General features: G+C 61.4%; 1 protein-coding gene across 2 annotated transcripts in view; it reads right to left on the bottom strand.

Annotated features, from left to right (window-relative positions):
- Window positions 1–2,464: 2,464 nt before the first annotated feature.
- Window positions 2,465–24,170, bottom strand: part of TSNARE1 (t-SNARE domain containing 1) — a 134,476-nt gene continuing 112,770 nt past the window's right edge. Inside the window, exons 11-14 of one of the 2 annotated variants that reach the window (XM_050801008.1) lie at window positions 15,624–15,696; window positions 12,121–12,585; window positions 6,887–6,969; window positions 2,465–3,662 (exon numbers count right to left, since the gene is read on the bottom strand). In XM_050801008.1, the coding sequence (XP_050656965.1) occupies window positions 3,084–3,662; window positions 6,887–6,969; window positions 12,121–12,585; window positions 15,624–15,696 (1,200 nt within the window). In that variant the 3' untranslated portion in view covers window positions 2,465–3,083. The remainder of the gene's footprint in view (window positions 3,663–6,886; window positions 6,970–12,120; window positions 12,586–15,623; window positions 15,697–24,170) is intronic. The other variant, XM_050801009.1, reaches the window with a different exon arrangement.

The following is a 24,170-nucleotide window of genomic DNA, read 5'->3' as shown; positions in this document are numbered from 1 at the left end:
CCAGGCCCAGGTCTGAGGGTGACACTCCTGGACCCTTCTGGTTCCCCTTTCATCCAGAAACACGCTGCCCTCAAGATCAGGCATGGCCTCTGCCCTCCCTGCGTGCCGCCTGCCATTCCGTACCCTGGCTGGATGATGGAGCCTTACGGACAGCCATCTGCTGTCCTGGCCATGCTCCTGCCTGGCCTCTTGGCATCTGAGCGGCTCTTAGGAAACTGTCCTAGAGTGCAAAGGGCACGCGTGCACTGTGGAGACACATGGACCAGGACTCGCCCATTCTGCCCCTAAGTTCTCGAGTCTCTGCTCCTCAGCCACAAAGCAGAGGTGGAGCCGGCTCTCCCTGCCCCTCACTGGCTGCAGTGATTACTGCCAAATCACCTTGGAGGCCTCTGCTGTCCATCCTGCAGGGAAGCCCCTGACACTCTAGACTGTGCAATCCCAGCTCTTTCAGTGCCCCAGCCTGGCAGATTGCACGCCAAGCATCCGGTCTCACACTGCTCACCTCGGGGGCTGTGCTTCTTGCATTCCATCCCCCAGCATCCAGTCTCTTCCGTTTTAGTAACAAAATCCCCATTTGGGGCTGAAGCTGTGTTTTCCAGCTTCTAAGGCAACGAAATGTGGGCATCTAACTCCCAGTCAGTGGGCTGAGATGCAGGCAGAGATCTCCTTCAAGGGAGTATGTGTGACCTTCCTCCATTCCTTCCCTATACCCTGCTACCTGGAACACGAGTGTGACGGTGGGGAGTTCTGCAGCCATCCTGGGCCATGAGGGCCATGGCAGAGAAGGGAGCAGAAAGACAGCTGGACCTCTGAGGACTGTGGCCCTGCCTTGCCAGCTCCAGGTCACCGATGTCCGTGACACAGGAGCCATGACGCCTGTCCACTCTAAGACACACTATTCTCTGTTTCCTACCAAATGCAGTTATATCGATTTTTAACTGATACACAAAATAACTTTCATCAAATATGTATTGACTTGCTTAGTATATGTTTTCTGTAGCACACGCTAAGCTCGGGAAGGAGAGGCCCCAAGTCTGACTTGGTTGCTTCTGTATCCTCAGCACTTAGTAAGGGCTCAGCCCAGAGGATACTCCCAGAAGATGCCTGGACTGACCAGGGTCAGGGCTGGGGCCAGAGCTTAGTGTGTAATTAGGATCAGGCTCAGTGTGTGATCAGAATCAGGGCCAGGTCTGTCACCAGGATCAGGGCTAAGTCAGTGACCAGCACCAATGCTCCATGTGTAACTGGGGTCAGGACATAGTCCAGGACCAGGATCAGGGCTCAGTGTGTGACCAGGGTCAAGGCTCAACATGCAACTGCAGTCAGGACACGGTGTGGGGTGAAGGTTGGGGCTCAGCTAGGACCAGAGTAGAGGCTGTATCCAGGTTAAGACTGTAACGCAAGACAGAAAATACACACAACCATACGAGGCCACCGTTAGCCGTGCTGGGTATCTTTATTTATTGAACTTTATTTTTTGTAGAAGCAAGGTTTTGCTGTTGCCCAGGCTGGTCTCGGACTCCTAGCCTCAAGCGATCTTCCTGCCTCAGCCTCCCGAAGTGCTGTGATTACAGGCATAGCCGCTGTGCCCAGCCCATGGTGGGTATTTTTAGTGGACAAGAACTCAGAACGAAGATCTACAGAGGCTTCTTGGAGGTGGAGGGACTGAGGTCAGCTGGTTTTGCAGGATAAAGCCAGCTTTCCCGAGTGGAACCATCAGAGTGGAGGCCCCGCCTAGAACCAACAGCAGAACCATGTGCACCTACAGAGGGGGTAGCCTGGAGGGAGGTCAGGTGTGCGCGGAAGGCAGCTGGACATGTGGCTACACCTCAGGTTCTCTCACAGACAAGAGTTACTGACACACCGCTGGCTCCACGGAAAAATGCGGAATGAGGAAAAGGCCCCTCCCTGCTCTCAGGGACGCTGTAGTCTTGACTCCTGGCTGTGCCAGAGCTTCCCCAGAAGCTGCTGGGACCAGCATGCTTCCCACTCAGGCCAGTCAGCCAGCATCTTGCTCCTGGGACAGGCTTTGGGCCCTGGGAGCCAGGCAGGGGCCGCAGAGGACGCGGCTGGAGGCCCCAGACCAGTCAAGGCCCAGGCTGGTCCCGCCTCCTGCTCCTGCTCGCTCCCAACAGCTGCCCAGGCTGGGGGGGCTGCACACTGTGCCCTGCTGTGCAGGGACTGGAGATGGGGCAGCCCTGCCGAGGGATCTCCCAAGAGTCAAAGGAAGTAATGGAGGAAGAGGATCTGAAGATGCAGGGACGTGCCCGGACCCCCGCAGGGAGGCTGAAAGCAGCAGGGCCTGCCAGGCCCGAGGAGCAGGCTCCAACTCATGTACTCCTCGGCAGCCGCACTGCTGCTGCTTTGTTATTTCATGCTTATGTAAAAAAATACTTTTTGCAAGAAAAATCTACAAGTACAAAACATCATCCCAGCCCCATACAATACCAAGTAATATATGGGCATAGATATATATATAGCTTTATGTATTTATAACAACATAGAAAATCGGAGAGAAATTATTCCAGGCTCATGGGATGCAGTTCCCCTGGGCCAGAATCAGGTAGGACACAGGAGCCCTGGCCTCCGAGTGTACACGCCCATGAAGGGGACAGGGGCTTTCAGGAGTCACGCCAGATCACAGTCGGGACCTTTTTAGGGCCTGGCCAAGCCACCCTTTCCAGAGCTCCGGTGAGCAGGGGGCCCCGAAGTGCATCTTCCCCACCTCCCCTGCCTCCAGCTGCCTGCTGGGGCGCTGGCTGCAGACTTCACAGCCACTGCCACACGGGGTTGGAGCCTCCAATAGCATCATCCCTGAGTAGACCTGGTCCACTGGGCCCCACAGGTCGGCTCTCTGCAGACTTTCCCGGCAGGTCACCACACTCCACAGGCAATGGCAAGGACGCACGTCCTCTCATCCTTCCGGTCTCCTGGACTCGAGCTGTCCCGGCGCCCTGGAGACCCAGTCACTGCACCTCTCCCCTGCCTGGACTCAGCAGGGGAAAGACCGGAGGCCCTGCTCCTGCCCTCTGGCTCTGCTAGCACCCCCGACTAGCCCTATATCTCCTCCTCCACCTTCAAGATCATCCCTGAGAAGACCTCGAGCCCCGAGTGGGCACCCTGGGGGCTGTCCTGGGAGCCTCCAGCAGGCCCCTGGGCCACTCCACCGGCAGGACCAGCGTCCCGGAGTAAGGGTGAGGCTTCCCTGGCGGGGCGTGCTTCCACCAGCCTCTCGAGGGTCCGGTTGAGGGCCTCCACACCATCGGCCAGACGCTGGCTCTGCTCAGCCAGCTGCTGCAGCAGCAGGTTCTGCTGGGCCATGAGTGTGCTCTGCTGCTGGGCCCAGGAGGAGAGCAGGGCACCCTGCCGCCGGTGGGAGTCCAGTAGTCGCTGCTCAAACACGGACGTTTCAGATGCTGCCACTGGGGTCCTCCTGGAGGGCAAGGGAGGTGCTGGCGCTGAAGAGGGTGGGGAAGGCTGGAAGGACCCCATGAGTGTGGTTGCTGGTGGGGTGGAGGCTGGGGAAGCAGGTGGGGAGGGTGAGGAGGTGGGTGCATGGAAGACTCCTCGTAAGTCCAGGGGGTCAGGTTCAGGTGGGCTGGGCCCTTCCAGGGTCCGCAGGGGCAGCCACAAGCAGCTGGGGGTCTCGTCCTCCTCATCGGCTAACAGAGGGAGACAGGGAAATGTCAGCCTGCATGTCCAAAACCCAGTGATCTGGGGGGTGAGCACGGCGCAGGGACAGTGCCCATGTGAGGCCTCTGCACTCGGAGCTGTTTGGGTCTCACGATGCTCCATCTACAGTGGGAGTTGCACCCGTTGTTTGAGAGATGAGGAAACAGACCCAGAGACGTGGGCACATTTACTCTAGTAGTGCTGGGACTGAAGCCACAGCCTGTCCAAGTGCAAAGCCTACGTGCCCACCCACCACAGCACCACTTGTATGCATCCTCCCACTGACTCCCTTGTGCTCCATCCGCTCGTCCGCCTGCCCTCTGGTCTACCCGCCATCCTGCTACCCAGTGTCTATTCCTCCACATGGACGGGCCTGCCTTGTCCACTCATCTATCTGTCCACCTATCTGTTCATCACTGTCCAGCCATCCCCCTCCAACCTCCTCTTCCTTCTATTCATCCATCCATCCGTCTACTCACCCATTTATCCATGCTGTCTGTCCATCCACCCAGCCACCTGCCCATCTGTATCTTCCTCCTTCCACCTATCCACTCTCCCATCTACACCTTCCTCCTTCCATCTACCCATCCACCTGCCCGTCTACACCTTCCTCCTTCCACCTAGTCACCCGCCCATCTACACCTTCCTCCTTCCATCCACCCAGCCACTCGCCCGTCTACACCTTCCTCTTTCCATCCATTCACCCGCCCGTCTACACCTTCCTCCTTCCACCCAGTCACCTGCCCATGTACACCTTCCTCCTTCCATCCACTTATCCACCCTCCCATCTACACCTTCCTCCTTCCATCCACCCACCCAGCTACACCTTCCTCCTTCCATCCACCCGCCTGTCTACACCTTCCTCCTTCCATCCACCTGCCCATCTACACCTTCCTCCTTCCATTCATCCACCCATCTACAACTTCCTCCTTCCATCCACCCGCCCATCTATACCTTCCCCTCCTTCCATCTACCTGCCCATCTACACCTTCCTCCTTCCATCCATCCACACACGCATCCATTCTTCCAATCATCCGTCTGGCCATGCCCTTGTCCATCAGGTACCCATCCACCGAAGTGAATGTCCCCAGGAAGACAAGAGGGTCAAGCTTCCCTAGGGCAACACGGAGAGGCCTGAACGTGAGACACAGCAGATGTGGGCTCCAAGGCCAGCTCGGCTTGGTCTCAGTAGCTGTGCGGCCCTAGAAAACACCGTCCCTTCTGCAGGCCTCAAATTCGCAGTCTGCAAACCAAAGGCCTGGCTTCACAGTCTCTCGGTTTGGGATCTCTGACCCTCCCAGCTCCCTGGGTGTGGAGAGTGGGTGAACGAACGTCCCTCCCTGACAAACCGTGGGGAGGGCCCCTTGCAGGCGGGAGCAGGACAGTCTATGCAGAGGCGACTTCACAGACACCTCGTCCCTCCCTGACGCTCCCCGGTGAGTCCCCCGGGGGCGGGAGCAGGACAGTCTACACAAGGGTGACTTCATGGCCGCCTCCTGGGCCTGTGCCCTGCCCAGCTCCTCTGCAGTGTGGAGGGTGCCTGCTCTGCCAGGACCAAGCCCACAGGCTCACTGGGAATGCAGCAGGGCGTCCACGGCACAGGTGGCTGGTCCAGTTGCCACCGCCCTCCTTTCCTCCTCCTCCTCCTCCTCCTCCTCTTCCTCACTGTCCCATCGTCCTCCTGCCGTCCCAGGCATCAGCGCTGCTTCTGACCAGGTGGTCCCAGGGTGCTCAGGAGGGGTCATCTTGCTGGCTGGCTGCTTTCCTCTTGAAACGAGGCCCTCTGCGTGGTGTGGCCCTGAGTTTCTGGCGAGTCCGCCTAGCCCATCACCAGAGCCTCCACCTTCTGCCTCCTGGAGGCCCCTGGGCCTAGCTGCCCTCAACGGCTAGAGGTGGCGGGCCAAGGGCCAAGGTCAAACAGCCCAGAGCTGGCGCCAGGAGACCCAGCCCCAGCCCTGCCTCTGACACCATCCTGCAGATGACCTTGGCACAGCTTCTCCAGGTCTTGTCTCCCGGCCTGGCGTTCGCCAGCTGTCACCAGGGGCCAACCCTTAGTGACCCCGACCTGAGTCTGATGGCCCCCGACAGAAACAGGGAGGCCCGAAGTAGGCCCAGCCTCGCCGTTACCACACACTCCCCTGGCAGTGGTGCCCGGACTGGGCCCCGTTAGGGAAGCTCAAGGCGGCCCTAGCCTTTCCCCTCATTCTCCACCCAGTCAGGCCCTTGCGTGGTTCCAGTCAGGACCTCTTTCCCTCTTGCACCCCGAGGCAACTGAGGACCCTCTGCGGGCACAGCCGTGATATCCCAGCGTCCTGGGGATGTGGCTCCTCTCTCATCACACCTGCCTGTGATGTCCTGGGCTCCTCAGACTCTCCCGGACCCCGGCCTCACACACTCCACCATCCCGTCTGCCAGTACTGCCCCTGCTTCGCCGTCAAGAGTATGTGCTCTCCTGGCCCCAGCTGGCCCAGGGCCTTCTGCGCTCCCACCGTGGCCCATGCCACCCTCACCTTGCTGGACTTAATGTCCAGCCTGCCTGGCCCCTGGGACTCCTTGAGGAACAGGTTCTGGTCATCTCTGCCTGTCAGGGCCAGTGGGGAGCACCAGGCCACAATGGGGACAGAGACGGTGAGGGGAAGACAGTGGCTGGGCCTCCATCTCAGCTGGGCCACAGTCGCCAGCCAGCCTGATCTCTCAGGTCCTCCTGTGGTGACCACAAGTCAGCAACAAGGCCCAGTGAGTGGCTGGTCCTCAAGGCAGCTCCAAGTCCCACTTCAAGAAAATAAAGGCCTGAGCTTTCTTGTTCTCTCTGAGCCACTGACATGCCCCAACCACAAAGTCCCCTCCGCAGTCCCCGGCCCCAGGATGGACACTGAGCCGCATGCCAGCATCAGCATGGGAGGTGGAGCGGGAAGGCCCCAAAGGCCCTCCCCCTGGCTGCACCCAGGATTCACGGGAGAGGGCGGCGTGGGGCACACAAGAGAGGAGACGGTGCCGACTGCTGTGGGCACCACGCAGACCACTACTGCCGCAACCCCGCCACTCCCAGAGCCCCCAGGGCACGGGTAGTGGACTGGTTCAGAGGAGGCCTGTGGGCAGGCCTCTCCCAGGCACAGGGCAGGGCCTGGGCCCCTCCAGACAGACAGAGGGAGGGTTGGAGGACAGGGGACGGAGGCCGGGCCGGCCGGGCACTGTGGCCCTCACACGGACTTACTTGGTGCCGGCTGGCTCCAGCCAGGAGCTGGCGGGCTGCCTCCGCATGCGAGGACGCAGCCTCAAGGCTGGCTTCAATACTATCTGCAAATCAAGACAACAGAAGGCAATTACAGATGGAGGCCCAGCCGCCCCTGCCCTGAGGGCACCCCAGAAAGGCGAGCCCAGGGGAGCCTGAGCCCAGGGCCTCCAGAGGAGCGGAGGCTGCAGGGATGGGTGCTGGGCTGCCAGACGTGCCCTGAGGGCTCTGCATGGTGTGGGCAGTGAGTAGCAATGACATTAGAACGGAAACCTGGAGGTGGCCCAGGGAAGGGGACTCCTCAGTGCCCACACTGGGTGGGGCAGGAAGAGCCCACCCCGGAAAGGGTGGGAGTGGCAAGGGGAGGTCAGGGCTGGGGTCAAGTCCTGCTCTGTCATGACCCTGACTGGGCAGGCCCCTCCACTGTGGCCACGGCCCTCTCTGAAGGGGCAGAGCCCCTGCCTTAATGTCTGTGGAGCTGTGACTGGGCTGATGGAGACTGGGTCTGCAAGCACAGGGCTCTGGTTGGCCACACACACTGGCCCTTGACTCAGCTCAGGGAGCTGATCAGAAAGTTGTGCCACCGTGCGGGGCTCACAGGAGCCGGCGCAAAGCCGAGCTAGGGCTGCAGCAGTGCCGCCTGGGGCAGCCACATTAGCAGGGCCCACAGGAGACACCAGACCAGGACCGGGGCAGCCCCAGGGATCCGGAAGATTCCACACCACCCCGCCAGCAGCAAAATGGCAGTACCAGGTGCTACACGCACCTAAGCCGTCCTTGCCCCACAAGGAATGCAGGGCTGGCTGTGGGCTCACAGCAGTGAGCGGCGAAGGCATCGCCCCCCGCAGGAGCAGGGCCTGAACACAGGTGCTCAACCTGGGCAGCCCCTGGTGCTCTGCATTCTCTTCCACCCAAGGGAAGGACACGTGCCACCTGGGCACCAGGACTGCGGGTGCAGCCCGGGTCTGCAACAGAGCCAGATGCAAACACAAGCACGGGCAAGCCTTCTTCCCGGAGGGAGGTTCCCTGCAAGGCCTGCCTCCAATGAGGCAGCTGGAGAAGAGCCTGGGAGGCAGGACACCTAAAGAAACTGTGCACCTGCAATGCCCACCTGGGCACGGGCCTGAGCTGACTGAGCCTTAGGAGTCTTAAGGCCTGGGATAGAGGAGCCGTTACAACCACAGGGACTGCTGCCAGGCACAGCATCGCCTCCGGCCTGGCAGAACTGGTTCTGAGGGAGGAGGGTCCTCAGAAAGACAAGGCCACTGCTCACCATCCCTACTTTCATCACGGAACTGTGGCTCCATCTCTGCAAGCCCCCCGGGCAGGAGGTAGAAGCCACGAGCCCTGCCTTCAGAAGCCCCCACCCAGGCCTCACAGGGATCATTGATCCCTTGGTCACCAGCTCCACCCCACCCTCTCCCCCAGCCCAGGGCCCTAGTGAAGCCGCAGGCACTCACAGACATGCCCTGATCGCCGCATCTGGGGGCTCCTGCCCCAGCCAGGGAGGGGAGAGCCAGGCTCCTGCACAGGAGCCAAAGCCCGGAGAGGGTGGGTATGGGTGACGCCCTCAGCCACTCCTGGAGCAGAGCACCCCTTTGCTCACATGCAAACAGCCCCCAAATGAAATCGGCTCTCTATGTCCTGCCACATTAGGGTCACGACCCTCTCGGCCAATGGAGGAGGAGAGGGAAGGAAGATGGGGCCAGAGGTGGGACAGATCCCCCTACAACTGCCACCCAGGAGGGACCAGCCTGCCAGGGAGGAGGTGCTAGCCTGGGCCCGGGCAATGCCCTGCTCACATGCAAAGGATCCACTTTACACCTTCAGGGGCAACAGCCTGGCCTCGCTTCTGTCGCTGAGAGGTGAATGTGGACACTGGAGAGCATTTGCCAGCAGAGACAGGAAGGCCACGGTGGTCTGGGCTAACACAGCTGGTGCTGGACAGGCCACGTGCCCTGGCTGGACACTTTCTCTGCCCCGTGACCACAGGCAGCCTCAGCCAAGCCCTGGATCCCACCCTTGGACTCAGTCGGTGCCCAATCCTGCTCTACACCAAGCCCTGGCCCTGGGGACTCTGATCGTAGTATGTGACCTGGAGACCCACCCTCAGAACGCAGCTGACGTCCTGCTGCTCCAGGGCTGCATGTGCGGGCCACAGACCCAGGGCGGTCCAGGGAGCATTCTTAGCCAGCGTGGCACTGCCCACATTCAAGACACATCACACAACCACTGCCCAGCTCCGCAGCCAGCAAACATCTCCCTTAGCGCCCAGGCTGCCAGGTGGGCACGCCATGTCCCGCCCCAGGGTGGTGTGCAGAGATGACAAGGGGAGGGAGGCTGCTCCTGTGCTCCTGGCGCTGTGCAGCCCTGTGTTGCTTGTGGGGTGAGGACAGGTTCGGTGCGTGGGCCCTGTGGTACTGAGCGACACTCCAATACTTCATCGGCCATCAGCCCTGGGCCCGGTGGCTTTGCCAGGTCTTGGGAGACTCCCGGTCTGTGGGGTCAGCCCTGCAGAGCCACAGGCCCTGGGCACCTGCCCCTCCCAACACAGGGGGTGCTCCACGGGGGCCCCTTGCAGATCCCCGAGATCCAAAAGTCCAAGGGATACCCAAGCACTAGACCAGGCCTCCAGGGGCCAAAGAGAGCAGCCTTTGGTGCCGCCCTTCCCAGACGCTCGCAGAGCAGGACACACACCTCAAAGGAAACTGCCTGCCCAGTGGCCTCAGGGCACAGGGACCCCTGTGGAAGACCCCCATGCACTGTGTCAAATTGCTGCCCCCAGCCCCACAGCCGTGATCAGCCCTGCAGGCCTGGCCCTGCCCAAGCCCCGGGCCGTGCTGCTGCAGAGCGGAAAGCATGGCCAGCTCAGGACACCTGGGCCTGCAGCTGGGATGCCCCTATCCTGCCATCAGAGCTTGGCAGCCACTTCCCTCTCCCTGCCTCGGCGCCCACAAGGGGAAGTCCAGCCCTGTCCCAAGCACTCTCTCGCTCAGGAATTCAACACATGTCAGTTGCGTCAGCAGCAGGGCAGGTCACTCAGAGCAGCCCACAGGCACCAAAGACTCCCGTGATGGAGGTGAGCCCAGCGTCCAGCGGACCTGGAGTGGCTGATCCATCAGGGGTCACAGAAGTTCAGGCTGGGCCTCAGTCTAGGGCAGGGAACCACAGGGTGAGCAAACCTGAGTTCCTGCAGCCTCCAGGGCTGGGGACTTGCAGAAAAGAACTAAGCACCCGGGCCACACCAGTGCTACCCCTGCTAGGCCCTTCCTTCTCAGTCCCATACCACATGTCCACCCTTGCTGTGAAGCACCCCCAAACCAGGTCTGCCTCTGCCCATAGAATCCTGGGCTGCAAGAACCTGCCCTGCAGGAGACAATGTGGCCTCCCTGGGGGTGGATGCAGCCACCCCTGGCCTGCACAGGCCTGAGAGGAGGACCCAGGTCCTCCTCCAGGCCCACCCCATCACGAGGCCCACTGACCAGGCCCATCCCCCAAGCCCCATCACAAGGCCCACAGCCCAGGCCCCTTGTCCAAGGCCGGCCACAGGGTTGGTGGCACCCTGGGTCTACATGCATCTCCCAACCAGCCCGGCCCACTCTGCCCATGGGTGTCCCAACCTCAGGCACCGCTGTGAGCAGGAGCAGCTGAGATGCCCCAGAACTCCAAGTTCTACCATGGCTGCCAGTGGGGGCATTTGAGGCCAGCCCCTGCCTGTCCAGTGAGGCTGAGTCCTTCTGTCTACTCTGTGGCCCTCAAGAAGGAGCTGGTCCTGCTTCCAGGGCTTCGTCCCCCAAGTCCTTCCAGCAGCTCCCAGGAAGGGGAGAGTCCAGCGCGGCTCTGCTTTGAAGGCTGCGCCACCATATGCGGAGGACGGCGAAGGAACTCCTGGCGCGGTGTCTTGAGGAGGAGAGGAGGTGCGGCGGGAGGAGGCACGGAGGCGGCAGGAGGAGGCACAGAGCCAGCATCACCCTCAGAGCCAGCGTCACCCTCAGAGCCAGGGGCAGCTGGGGGCTGCAGACAAGGCCCAGCCAGACAGAAATGCCTGGCTTCCGGTGGTCCCTGGAGTGGGCCCGTGGGCTCAGAAGGGGGCACAGCGTGTCCTGAGAGGCTGAGAGTCACTGGATAGCACCGCACGTGGGGCTTCCACGTGGGCCCAGAGGTAAGGGCCTGCAGAAGGAGGGGGAGGCCACTGCAGGCCAGAGCGAGGCACAGCATGGGGGAGAGGGTGGGGGAGAGTCAAGCTGGGGCCCAGGCTCCTCCCTGGCTCTGCCCAAACTCCTCAACAGTGACCAATGAATGGACAGGTCACCTCCTGCTCCCTGGGGGTTGTGGCAAGGGCCAATCGGCTGGAGGTGCATACGGGCAAACGATCCTCCGGCCTGCTGACCGACCTTGCCTTCTCATGGCAGCCATAGCCTGGGGCTCCGGGGCTGGGGGAGAGTGGAGGGAAGCCCTTCTTCCCAGACACCCGTCTTCAGACCCTGGGGCCAGCCGGGCCCTGCTGCCCTGCCCGGGAAAGTGGGGCCTTCTCCCTGCTGGGACCCACTGGTTCGGAAGACCTGGCTGCCTAAGGACAGCTGTGCCCACTGCTGGACTGCATTCGGGAGGGGAGGGCTGCCTGTGGAGAAGAAGGCCAGGCTGGGACCCAGGGCCACACAGGCCTCCTGGCCACAGGACATCAGGCAGGAATGGCAGAGGCCAAGATGGGGGCCTTGGAGGGCACCAGGGCACCCCGGGCTGCACCCGCAGCTGCTGCTCATCGGGGAGCTCTGCTCTCGCCTCTGTCCCCACCAGGCACTGGTCCCAGCGGCCGCCTTGTGACCCCTCCCCACGGTAGTGCTCCTCACTCAACAGTGACGTGGAACTAGGCCCCAGCGTCCCATCTGGACACCCGGTGGGCGTGGCTCGAGGTGGCGCCTATGGTTGAGCCCCTTGGCGGCACATGCTTGGCAATGCCGGGAGGACCCTGAGCTGGGACCCCAGGCGTGAGCCGCAGCCCTTCCACTCCAGAGACAGGCAGAACCCCCCCGGCCCCAGCCCTTGGTTTCCCCACCTAAAAGAAGAGAGGCCAGGAGGGTGGTGGGCCATCTCCATGGGCCTCTGGGTCTCCCTCTTGGGAGCTGGTGCAGAGCGCTCACAGCCCACTTGCCGGCCCTGCTTGCCCCAGGGCAGGGTGGTCCCGGGGAGGCGGGCTGTAGGGAGGGCCCACTTACTTGGCAGGGGCTCCGTGGCTTGGCCCTCGCCCTGGGGACCGTGGGCAGAGAACGTCTCCGCCACCATGTGCTCCACCGGCGTGAGGATGAGGCCGGGGGCGGGGCCCCCCTCCGCCAGCTTCTTGCGCACAGCGCCTCGCAGGTCCCGCCACTTGTGCTTGAGGTCACCCAGGTCGCGGCGGCAGTAGCCCAGCGCGTTCACTGCCTGCAGGATGCGGCTCCACACGCGGTGCTTTCGGGCAGGCGTGCCCCGCAGTGCCCCAAACAGCAGCGGGTAGTGGCGCCTCACCCTCTGCACCAGCACCTCCGTCTCTTGGGGGCTGAAGTTGGGCTTGCGTGTCTTGGTGCGGGAGTGGGGGCCTGGCCGCAGGGGCGTGGAGCCCGGCCCGGCACCTGGCAGCAGGGCCACCGTGGCCGGCTCGGGGCTGCAGCTCTGCCGGCACATAGCTTTGCTGCTGCTGGACCCTGGAAAGGCACCAGAGGCTGAGCAGGGGGCAGAGACCTTGGGGAGAGCAGCCAGGTTCGGGGTCACAGGTCATCACAGGCCTTGCATCTGTGCACAGCGGCCAGGCCTCGCGTCGGCACCCAGCATAGGCAGCCTGCATCCATTGTACTGGGCCCCTTGTGTCTCAGCCACTCTCTGGGCCTCCCGCCTGTCCACCCGGCAGGTGCCCTCTGGCCTCCCTGGGGCCCTGACCATGTGTGGTGGGTCAGCCCTGGTTTGTCCCTCTCCCCACGACTGCTCCCTTCCCTGAACTGCTGGCATGAGTGCCCCCTCAATGAACCCGTCACTGGGACTGGGTGGGCACCTGGAGTGGACAAAGCACTCCACACGCTCAGCATATCCCAGCCTGCGACAGCTGGCCAGGGGCAGAAGCGGCTACAGCCACCTCGGGAAGCTGACAGTGGGGAGAAGGCAGGAGGGCAGGGAGACAGGAGGGTCCTGGGGAGAGGAAGCAGTAAGGGACTGATAGGGCAGCCCAGCAGGCGCCATATGGGGCCACGGAGCAGCTGGTAGCCCGGGCTCCAAGGGGATGGAGGGGCGAGCCTGGCCCAGCCCCGCCCCAGGGAGCAGCAGGGTGCTTGAGCCTCAGTCCCTCTTCTCCTGGGGACACAGCACAGCACCCGGGAAGAGGACGCCAGCTGCATGAGGGTCTCCGGACACACTGCCAGTTGTCAGAGCAGGAGGGACCGGGAGGCTGGTCTCGGCACAGGCCCCAAGGTGAGGCCACAGCTTGGCCAGGGCACAGAGGGAGAGTAGGTGGGTGGGGCGGAGCCCAAGAGTCCTGGTGGGCAGCCAAATGCTTTAACCAAAGGCCTGTGGGCACCAGGGGCAGCCTGTGGGCACCAGGGGTAGCCTGGCTCTTCCTCAACTGAGGAAGAGAGACACCCAGCCAGAGCCGGGGGCCCCTGCCCTGCCAGCCTGGGAGCCAGGTCCTGGCAGCAGCAGGTCTGGACAGGGCGGGATCAATGAGTCAGAACCCTCGAGTGGGAGCGGGGAAGACACCAAAACACAGCAGGGATGGGGTCCCTATGGGAGGGGGGCAAGGTCAGCATCCCCTCGAAGGCCCCTGCAAACCTCGAGCCCCACCATGGTTGGGGGCTGCACAGGCAGGCCAGGGCCACTGTGTGACTACAGCAGGAAGAGGACATGAGGGACCCTGGCTGTCCACGAGCACAGGAGGCTAGAGCACACGGAGTCAGAACCGGACGCGGTCATCCCGGGGTTAGGGTCAGGGTTAGGGGGACCCAGAGCTTTTAGACCTCATGGTGAGGATCTCTCTAGGGAGGTCCATGGGCAACCCATGGAGACAGAGGGCAACCAAGGCAGGTGGGGGCGCTGGGGAGCTGGCGGCCTGGGCGGGGTCACTGGGCACTGTGACCTCTGTCCCTTCTGTCTGGGAAAGCCCTTCCCTCGCCCTGGGTGAGGGTTCCTGAATGGAGCCTCCAGCCTCCCTGGCTCCATGCTCAGCCCCTTCATCCCGACCTCTTGCCTGTCAGGTCCTCGGCTGGCGGCCTCCAGCGGCAAACGGGTGGGGCTTCTCCAGGGACTCAGAGACAAGGGACAAGGCTGTGGGCCTCCCACTTCATGCCCCACATAGAGCCCGGCACTAAGGTAGGGCCTGACCCTGGGCACCCGGGAGGCCCTGCTGCTTCACTTCCTTTTCCAGAGGACGCAGGGCTGAGGGCCCACGGTTCTGGCCGGGAGGTGTCCTGGCTTGTGGTGCATCCCATCTTCTCGTAGATGCAGGGAGTTCAGGACACCGTGCCCTGGCAGGGCCTGCACGTTCCCACGCCGCTCTCCCCACACCCTTCCCAGCACGGGCACATCCACAGCAGAACCAGAGCTCTGGCCTCCACATCTCTGCAATCTCACAACCCTACCCACCCCAGAACAGCCTCACTGTGGGGAGTCTCTGGGCAGAGGCCCAGGACGAAGGCGTGGAGGCCAGTATCTGTCAATGAGCGGAGCAGGGGCCAGTGTCTGTCAATGATCATGATGGGGCCAGTGTCTGTCAATGAGCAAGGTGAGAGCTAGTGTCTATGAATGAGAGGAGCAGGGACCAGTGTCTGTCAATGAGCAGAGGCGGGACCAGTGTCTGTCAATGAGAAGAGGCGGGGTCAGTGTCTGTCAATGAGAAGAGGTGGGGTCAGTGTCTGTCAATGAGAAGAGGTGGGGACAGTGTCTGTCAATAAGCAAAGCGGGGGCCAGTGTCTGTCAATGAGCGGGGTGGGGGCCAGTGTCTGTCAGTGAGCAGAGATGGGGCCAGTGTCTGTCAATGAGAAGAGGGGAGGCCACTGTCTGTCAATAAGCAGAAGCGGGACCAGTGTCTGTCAACGAGCAGAGGCGGAGCCAATGTCTGTTAACGAGCAAAGGTGGGATTAGCGTCTGTCAATGAGCAGAACCAGGGCTAGTGTCTGTCAACAAGCAGAGGCGGGGACAGTGTCAATTAGCAGAGGTGGGGCCAGTGTCTGTCAGTGAGGGGAGCAGGGACCAGTGTCTGTCAATGAGCCGGGCGGTGGGGGTGCAGTGTCTGTCAATAAGCAGAGTATGGAGCCAGTGTCTGTCAATGAGCAGGGTGAAGGCTAGTGTCTGTCAATGAGTGGAGACCAGTGTCTGCCAATGAGCAGAGGCGGGGTCAGTGTCTGTCAATGAGCAGAGCAGGGCCAGTGTCTGTCAATCAGCAGAGGCGAGACCAATGTCTGTCAATGAGCAGAGCAGGGCCAGTGTCTGTCAATCAGCAGAGTAGGGACCAGTGTCTGTCAATGAGCAGAGTGGGTGGGCCACCCTGTGTGGGCCTCCCCATGCCCTTAGCCTTCCTGAGGGGCTGGAGGAGACAGGGCGGGTGGGGAGGGAGCAGAAGCTCAGACCTGGACTCCAACCTGGGCCTGGCTCCTCTTAGAGGCTGCTCCACCCACCCTTAGGTGAAGGGGTGAGGACTGGGGGCTGGCAGGCAGGCCCTCGGGGCAGCAGGTGGCCCGAGGCTGGGGCGGGTACCCACCGACAGCTTCTCCTTGCTCTGACACCATGGAGGCCAAGTCCTTGATGATCTGATTCACATCCAGCAAGTTGCTCTGTGGAAACAAGACAGCCACGTCAGGAGCAGGGCTGTGGGGCAGACACCAAGGGCACCTGAAAGTTCCCATGGAGCCTGGGGCAGACCCGGGCGGCACCTGCAGAACAAGGAACCAGAGAACAGCCGGGGACCAGCTGGTCTGTCCAATTCCTGTGAGAGAAGGCATGACTGGGCCCAGAAAGGGCAGGGGCAAGCCCAGGGTCACCCCAAAAGCCAGAGACAAGGCAGGGATCTGAGTGCTCCATCTCCTGACTCTTGAGGCCAAACCCCAAGCTCTCCAGGTGTCCCAGGGGCTGTGAGCTGCTTCCCTGGGTCTCAGGGCCTATCTCCAGGATGTGCAGTCTAGCAAAGGATGGCATCCCAGCACCATAAAGGCCTGACCGCAGGAGAGCAGAGAATGTCTAGGGCAGATACGCCATCCCCACTTGCCTGAGGGCTCCTGGACAGAAGGTCTGCCTTTCCCTCTCTATGTAGCAGCACTGAGCATGGGCCAGCACACAGGCACTGCTCAGCAAATCCTAAAGAAGTGGGATAGATGGACGAACAGGTTCAGAGAAGTGGACAAATGGGTGGATAGGTAGATGGAAGGATGACAGACAGATGGGTGCATAGGAGGGTGGACAAATGGAATGGTGGATGGGTGGGTGGATGAATAGATGGGTGGGTAGATGGATGGGTGGGTGGGTGGATGGATGGGTAGGTAGGTGGATAGGTGGTTGGACAGATGGGTGGGTGGGTGGGTGTGTGTGTGTGTGTATGGATGGATGGGTGGATGGGTGGATGGATGGATGGGTAGATGGATGGATGGGTGGGTGGGTGGATGGATGGCTGGATGGGTGCATGGGTGGGTAGATGGGTGGATAGGCGGGTGGGTGGGTAGATGATGGATGGATGGATGAGGGATAGATGGATGATGGGTGGATAGATGAGTGGGCGAATGGATGGAAGAGTGAATGCACAATATGTGGACGGACAATGGACAGGTAGGTGGGTGGGTGAGTAGGTCAATGAGCTGCTAGGTGGATGGTTGCTCCACTGCTATCCAAGGACTGAGTGGCTCCACGAAACTAGTGAACACAGTAAGGAACAGAAACATGGGCCAGGAGGACTCTGGGGTATCCCTCCATCCCGGCATACTGTGCTGGCCTCTTCCATCTTCCATACTGTCTACCTTCACCCTAACTCCTTTTGCCCAGTAAAGTGGCCCTGATGATCCTAAGGGATGTGGTCACGCCACTCTCAGAGCACACACTGGGGTTGTGCTTCAGGCAGGGCACATACCATCCCTTCACACCTGGCACCCACCCAGGGGCATCCTAGCATCCATCTAACAGAGCAGGGAGTGGGGGCTCAAGTGGTCCCATGGCCTCCAGGGCCTCTCAGAAAGGGGAAGAGTTGGGACTCAGACCCCTGCTCACTGACCAGATGCCCACTCCTTCCCTGACTGCCATGCTGCACCTAGGATGGCTCCTTAGTTGGCCTGATGCATGGCCCTGGGCAAGCCTGGTCACCTCAAGCCAGGTTTGCTCACTTAACACCTGAACAAAACCAACCCTCCTCACACAGTGCCTGGCACATGGCTGGATTCCAGCCAAGTCCCGGGGAACCTCCTTCAGGCCTGCTGTGACCCCTGCCCTGGCACACCCATCCAGTCAGCAGCTCATTCCAGAGCTGGGATTGATTTCCATGAGGGTCATTTCACCCCAATGCAAAATGTTACAAGGGAATTCATTTTCTCTTTAGGAGTATTCTGGGAAATGAAACCATTAGCATGATCTTAAACTGACACATGGTATCAACCGCAATTCAATTATGGGGCTTAAATGTGCTACAGAGGCAGGCGGTCACTCTGCAGGGACTGGGCAGTGGCTGCGAAGGTAGCAAGAAGGTGGCCCAGGGGTCATGGCTTCGGTGTGCATCTGCGGCGGCAATGGGGGCAACAGCAAATGGAAGGATGGGCGTGGGTTGGCCCGAGCCGGTTTCCGTTCTCATCACCACCACCTTCTGCTGCAGTGAGGCCACCGGCTCTGGAGACCAAGCCTAGGCTCCGTCCTACGACGGGGACAGCAAGGTCATGAAGCATGGCTCAGCCAGGCGGGTCCCCATCTCCACAAGCTTCCCAGTTACAGACCTGACCCCGTCAGAAGCCAGGCATGACCCCACCACCACCAACTTCGACCCTGGCCACTGAGCATACCCAGGCCTGGTGCACCCTGAGTCTGGTCTTGGTGCCTCATGGCCTTAGGGACTTGCAGGGGTCTTCCCAAGGGCTTCACAGGCAGAAGCATCTCCCCACACGGCGTGTGACTCACTTGTTATTGCCCCATTTGACAGGGAAGACGGAAACTGAGTCACTGAGAGGGTTAGTGACTGCCCAATGACACGCAGCTGGAAAATGCTAGAATCCGCATCCAACCCACATTGAGACAGCCTCCAACCCAAGTCACTACCACCACCAACACGGGGCGGCAACCAAGGCCGCCCTCCAGGACGTGGAACCCAGGACCCCGGCCAGATCTCAGGGACGGTGGGCCGCCCTCCCAGACGTGGAACCCAGGACCCCGGCCAGATCTCAGGGACGGTGGGCCGCCCTCCCGGACGTGGAACCCAGGACCCCAGCCAGATCTCAGGGACGGTGGGCCGCCCTCCCGGACGTGGAACCCAGGACCCCGGCCAGATCTCAGGGACGGTGGGCTTCCCTTGAGGACCTCCCATGCTGCAGCCACCAGCATGGGATGGGCCTCAAATGTGTGCACCAATTATTCAGCTTCCCACGAGCAGGAGCAGAGAAGGGCCGCACTGGCACGATGCTGTGTCCCTGGGGGGAAGCACGGCTCCAAGCCCCTGCCCTGGCCTGTGGGGAGGCAGCTTTGGTAAGAGATACCAGGCAGGGGTGTGGCTGAGCAAGGCCGAGTCCAGTGCCTTTCAGGGGCCTGGGACACCCAGCTGCTGGGGCAGGGTGGAAGACAGGCAGCTGTGAGTCCCTGAGGCTCCGCCTCATCGTTCCAGGCACGCCTCTGTGCGTACATGGCCACTGCACTGGGCGTTCCCTGATGACATCAGAGTCAACTTCCATAACCCCGAAAGCATGGGCTGGGACATGGTGTTCCCAAGATAGGCAGAGACGCTGTGGCACCCACAGGGCACAGATGGCCTGCGTTCTAGATTTTGGGGGCGGCGCCCAGAGACGCAGTGGCCGAAGTGATTTTCTGTCCCGTTGCCGACACTCACTGCCGCTGCCTGGCTTCACAGGGGGCTTTTGCTCCTCCAGGGCCCCAGGTCCTCCTGGGCAGAAGCGTTTTGTAGTCAGTGCTGGGGCTGAGGGTGGCTGACAGGAGCCGGCACTGGCAGGGCCACCTGCGATCCCCACCAACCTTACCAGAAACATGTCAGGCGCACAGAGGAGACGGTGGGGGGCGTGTTCTCTGGGCTGGGGCTGCTGCTGGGGCTCCCGCCCACTCGTTGCTGGACTCAGAAGAGAAGCAGCAGGAACAGTGATAACTGCCCATTGGGATGAGCTAAGACACAGAATGTTAATCTGCACCACAGCCAGCTCGCGGGACACACAGACTCCAAGCCTTCAGTGCGGTGGCTGTGCCTCCTGTGAGAGGGACCATGGCTGCTGGCACCACGGGCTCATGCAGCCCAGCTTTAAGAGGCTCGGCCGGGCCGGCAGGGCTGGCAGGGCCTCAGGGCCGCATGCCGAAAGGTTCCCACTCCCTGACCTCTTAGGAGCAAACGCAGCATTTGTGTGAAGTCTGCTCGTTCTCATTTTACGTGCCCCTCTCTTTAAGACGCCTGGCACTCACACATCGACCTGGTCCCACTTCCCAGCAGACGGGTGAGCTGCCAGCCGGCCCAGCCCACACTCGGAGGCACCTCGTGCCGAGGCGCTCAATGATGAGTGAACGTCGTTCACCTCGAACAAAGCGGGAAGCAAAGCCTGAACATAAGCTCGGGCTCCAGGCACGCAGCCACAGTTAAGAAACCCCTGACCCTTGTTTCTGGAAAATGGCTCACCACGGAGAACCACTGCCCACAGGCCCTGGGAAGGGCCAGCCGGACCCAGTCCTTCACTGTATAGAAGGGAAAGGATGCTGAAGTCGGGTAGCGAGCCTGGGGCCCTTCCCTGCTCCCCAGCCTGAGGCTGGAGACCACAGCTCCGCTATCCCTCCTGGCAACCGGGCCGGGATCTCACAGAACCCGAGAGAGCTGCTCAGGGCCCAGGCAGCCCCAGAAACCCAGGTCCTGCCACATCAGCCACATGGGCTGTGGGCTACGCACACACACTGTGCTGTCTCAGGATGGGGCAGGGTGCATCCTGGCCCTGAGGCCTGCCCTACAGGCCCCGGATGTGAAGGGATGGGCCACTTCCAGCACTTCCACCAGGCAGCCCCAAGCCCTCTGCATAGGAGCTTCCTGAAGGGAGCAGGAAGCCTGAGGCACTGCCTGCCTTTGTGTCTCTTCCTCCGTCACCATCACCAGAGCAGCCGGGACTTACTGGGGATTCTCCTTCGTCCTGGCCCAGTGCTGGTCTCAGAACGAACAGAGGAATAAAGAGCTGAACACACCCTGTGGCTGTGGGACAGCCAGGTAGGCACAGTGGGGCTGGGACCTGCAGCTGGGCCTGTCGCCGACAGTGCAGGCAGATCCCAAGGATGGGCCCAGAGAGGGCCCACCGTAAGAGCCAGAGGAGGGCCTCTCTGGCAGGCAGCTAGCATGGGTGGGACCCCTCAGGCACTGTGGGCCCTGGGCAGGCCCCAGCTGCTGAGAAGGAAGCTTGGGGCAGGCGCAGCTCCACCCCCAGGCACACCTGGGGGACTTGCCAGAGATCTGGGCTCCCCCATGGGCCTAGGTGGGAGCCAAGTTCTAGGCGGAAGCCCAGTCCTCAGTCCTGGGATGACGGAGAGGCCAAGGCCAGGCCTGAGGAGGGTGGGGCCGGCACGAGGGGCTGGGGCTGCCCGGGATGCAGCCCTCCAGGGCAGCGGCAGTCCTGGTGCTGTTCTCTGGGGACAGGCAAGCTATGCCCTGGCACGGCAGCCAGAGAGCGGGAGAGCGGGGGAGAGACCCAGAACTTAGTAGATGGTTAAATCATGCAATTATTTTTCAGACTGCTTCTAAAACTAGAACTCATTAAAAGCTCTCATGGAATTTTCTTTCTCTTCTTTCACTGGCACAGTGGAAAAAGTCCCTTGCACGAGACATCATAAAACCTTGGTGTGTGTATGCCTGTGTGTTCCCTTCACTTTCCAGAACGAGAAGTCAAAACATCACTGCATTTTTCTCTATCACAGCATCTCTTCTTATAATCAGGATCTTGGCAACCATCCACCTACAAAGACGACTATTCCAGTTAATGGAGTCACCAAACCGTATGCATCTATTTGTCCACTCTCTCATTTACAGCTAGAGATCAGCTAAGTCAGTCACCTTCAGGCTGTGCAATGCCAACCGCAGGGCAGATCTGCTGGGCTCTGCCTGGAGCCTTGGAGCCCCGCCTGGGCCATCTCTGCATCCCATCCTCCGCCCTCCTAGGCCTGCCAGGTAGCCATGGCAACAGAGCAGCTGGCGTATTCTGAGCTCTGTACCTGGGTCAGGTGATGCTCGCTCAGGAGCTCCAGCAGGTGAGATGGGCTTGGCGAGGGGAGCCCAGTGCAGACACGGAGGGGCAGGTAGGCAGAGCTGGTGGGAAGCAGACGCCAGCTCTGGACCAATGCCCCGGTGAGCCTGCTGTACGCTGGCAGTGGACTGAAGGGCACGCGCCTGTTCCCTCCGACCTCTCCAGTCCAGGGAGACAAATCACTGCCCGCCGCCCACTGCTCAGGACTGGTGTCCTCAACTGGGGATTAAGTCACTGGCTCCTGGGGTGCTGGCTCTTTCCATGCCTGGCTCTGGACCAGCGGGTGGCCTCGGAGACAAATCCCACCATCCTCATCTCAGAAAGGCCAAGCAAGAGTCGGCTCTTGAGCATCGCGGTGAGGACAGCCTCGTGCTGGAGTTGGGCACCTGGGCTCGAATCCCAGCTCCGTGGCGTGTGAGCTGCGTGACCCTGGGCAAGCGATGGGCCTGCTCCAAGCCACCATCATCTCTGACAGAATCAGAACGTAGGAGTGTTCACTCTCACAGAGCTCTGGTGTGGGCTGAGACGTATATAAATAATGGCAGCAGGACCCTGTCGTTAAACACGGAGCCTCCACGGAGTCCCAGGAAAGAAACACACTCACCCAGCCCCCAACCCAGCCCTCCTCCACCCACCCCACCCAGCACCGCCACCCACCCATTTGTTCATTCAGCAGCCACTGGGTGCCAGGCAGCGTCAGGCCTGTGAGCTGCTGCAAACACAGACGTGACCAGAACAGGAACGCCGCTGCCTCCACGGGCTTCCGTTCGAGTGGTGAGATGAATCCTAACAAGAGAACCCCACAGTGTGTGGGGCGAGCGCAGGAGCAGCGGAGGTTAGAGGGCGCCCCTGGAGTCAGGGCCTGCAAGTGAAAGGGAGCCAGCGGCTCAGGCGTTGGGCGTCAGGTTCTCTGGGTCTTGGGCAACAGGAACGAGGAGCAGGGGTGGCTGGGCCTGCCCAGGGAACTGTGAGACGTGCGGTGAGAAGAGAGGGAAAGGACAGTCCGTTGGGAGCCCAGGGTCAGCTGCCTCTCCTGCGGACGGTCACAGCAATGCACGTCCCCCCCTCCCGCCCCCTCACCCCCTTCAAGCAGAACATGATAGAAGGGACACTAGAGGGTTTCTGAGGCTCGGCTTCCTTCTGGCTCTGCCGGGGTCCTGGCAGCATCCTCCAGGGCCCAGCCTCCATGCCGGGAGGAAACCAGGCCATGGAAAAGGCCAAGCGTGGAGCTCCGGCCCAGAGCCCAGCCCACGTCCCAGCCAATAGCCAGAACACCAACACGAGACGGGCACATGAGCCTTCCCGAGAGACTCCACCCTCAGCTCTCCAGGCTAGTGGACAGGCAAAGCGTCTCAGCTCTGCCCCGCTGGAAGTTCTGACCCACAGAACCCCCAGCTTCCCCGTGGAAGTGACGCGAGGGGCGGAGAGGAACGGAGGAGTGTGAGAACCAGTGGCGGGCGGGCAGTTGTGGCCCCCTTTTTCATGGGAGCTTTTGAAGATGGGCATGACTGCAACGTGCTTGCTGATGGTCTGTGTCAGAATCGGAAGAGGGAGACGTGAGGGCCCAAGATGGGCGTGTGGAGGCGGCGGCAGGGGGAGAGCACAGCCAGGGCGGGAGCCACAGGCTAGCTGTGGAGCAAGCAGCTCACCCACCGCCCTGGAGAGGAGGCAGCCAGGCCCCAGGAGGCTGTCGACGTGCTCTTCTAAGGGCTTGTTTCTCCGTGGAATGAGAAGCAAGGTCAAGGTCATCAGTGGGGTGAGGACAGGGAAAGAGAGCAGACGTGAAACAAACCACGGGAAGACTGTTCCAGGCCCCCAGGATGCCACCTAAGCCCCAAAGCACATTGAGCATGGAGCCCTACTCCCGGCTGCACCAGACCCACCGAGGGCCCTTCAGAGCCCCCAAAGAGCCAGTTCCCAGCCCTATCCCAGACCAACGCGGGCAGAACACATTTCACCGGGTGCCCCGCCATGGTGGATCCACAGCCCCACACCGCCACAGAAACACAGCCCTGTCGGTCGGGCTCTTCACGGGGTGCAAGCTCCACCTCCCCCACGCTCAGCACACAGCATGTGGGGGGCCACGGCTCGTCTTTCCTGCCCCAGAAAGCCCCAGGACCCCACATGAAGAAATCCCAGGACTCCAGCACTTCCTAGGCTTGAGTGCTTTCCGTCCTCAGAAGTCCCCAAGAAAATGCAGACCCCCTCCCTCGAGCAGCCGCACCGCAGGCCATCAGCAGCATCTGCTGCTGTTCTCAGTGGCACCAATACCCCGGCTGGCAGCAGTGTGAGGCTAACCCCTCAGTGGACAGTGAGCTGCTGAGCCAACAGCAAAGCCCAGGGTTCACCTGCTCACCCCAGAGCTCGGCTGCATTCCCGAGGGAGAGGGCTGGGACGCTTGAAGGAGGGAGGGGCAGGTGAAGATCCCCAGCATGGCAGGAGGGTGGGTGTGAGGCACATGGACAGCCACGGCCACACCTCCCGGCCCAGGTTCTTCCCAGGCCTGAGTTCTCACCAGGCAGTTCCACTCCACCGTGGCACTTTCACCCTGAGGCCAGCAAAGGCTGGTGTCATTGTGTCCATTTTACAGATAGGTAAACTGAGGCTCCAGGAGAGACCCGCCCAGGGTCATGTGGCCCAGTGGTATGGCTGTGCCTGAGCCTGGGATCCTGGACCACCTTGTATTTCTCCTTGGCTAGAAGACGCCTCAGGCCTGCCGGCTCCCCTCCCCAGGGGACAAGGAAGCTTCCTGGAGACCTGGCTGTCATCCCTGCCACCAGTCTGCCAGTCACACAGCTCTGGCCACCTCGGATCGAGGGTCATCTCCTGCTAACTGGGTGCTATTGGTGTTC

This window comes from Macaca thibetana, chromosome 8 (assembly GCF_024542745.1).
Source record: "Macaca thibetana thibetana isolate TM-01 chromosome 8, ASM2454274v1, whole genome shotgun sequence".
NCBI classification, from domain to species: Eukaryota; Metazoa; Chordata; class Mammalia; order Primates; family Cercopithecidae; genus Macaca; species Macaca thibetana.
The sequence above is the reverse complement of the archived record's forward strand: the minus strand, read 5'-3'. Positions and strand labels throughout refer to the sequence as shown.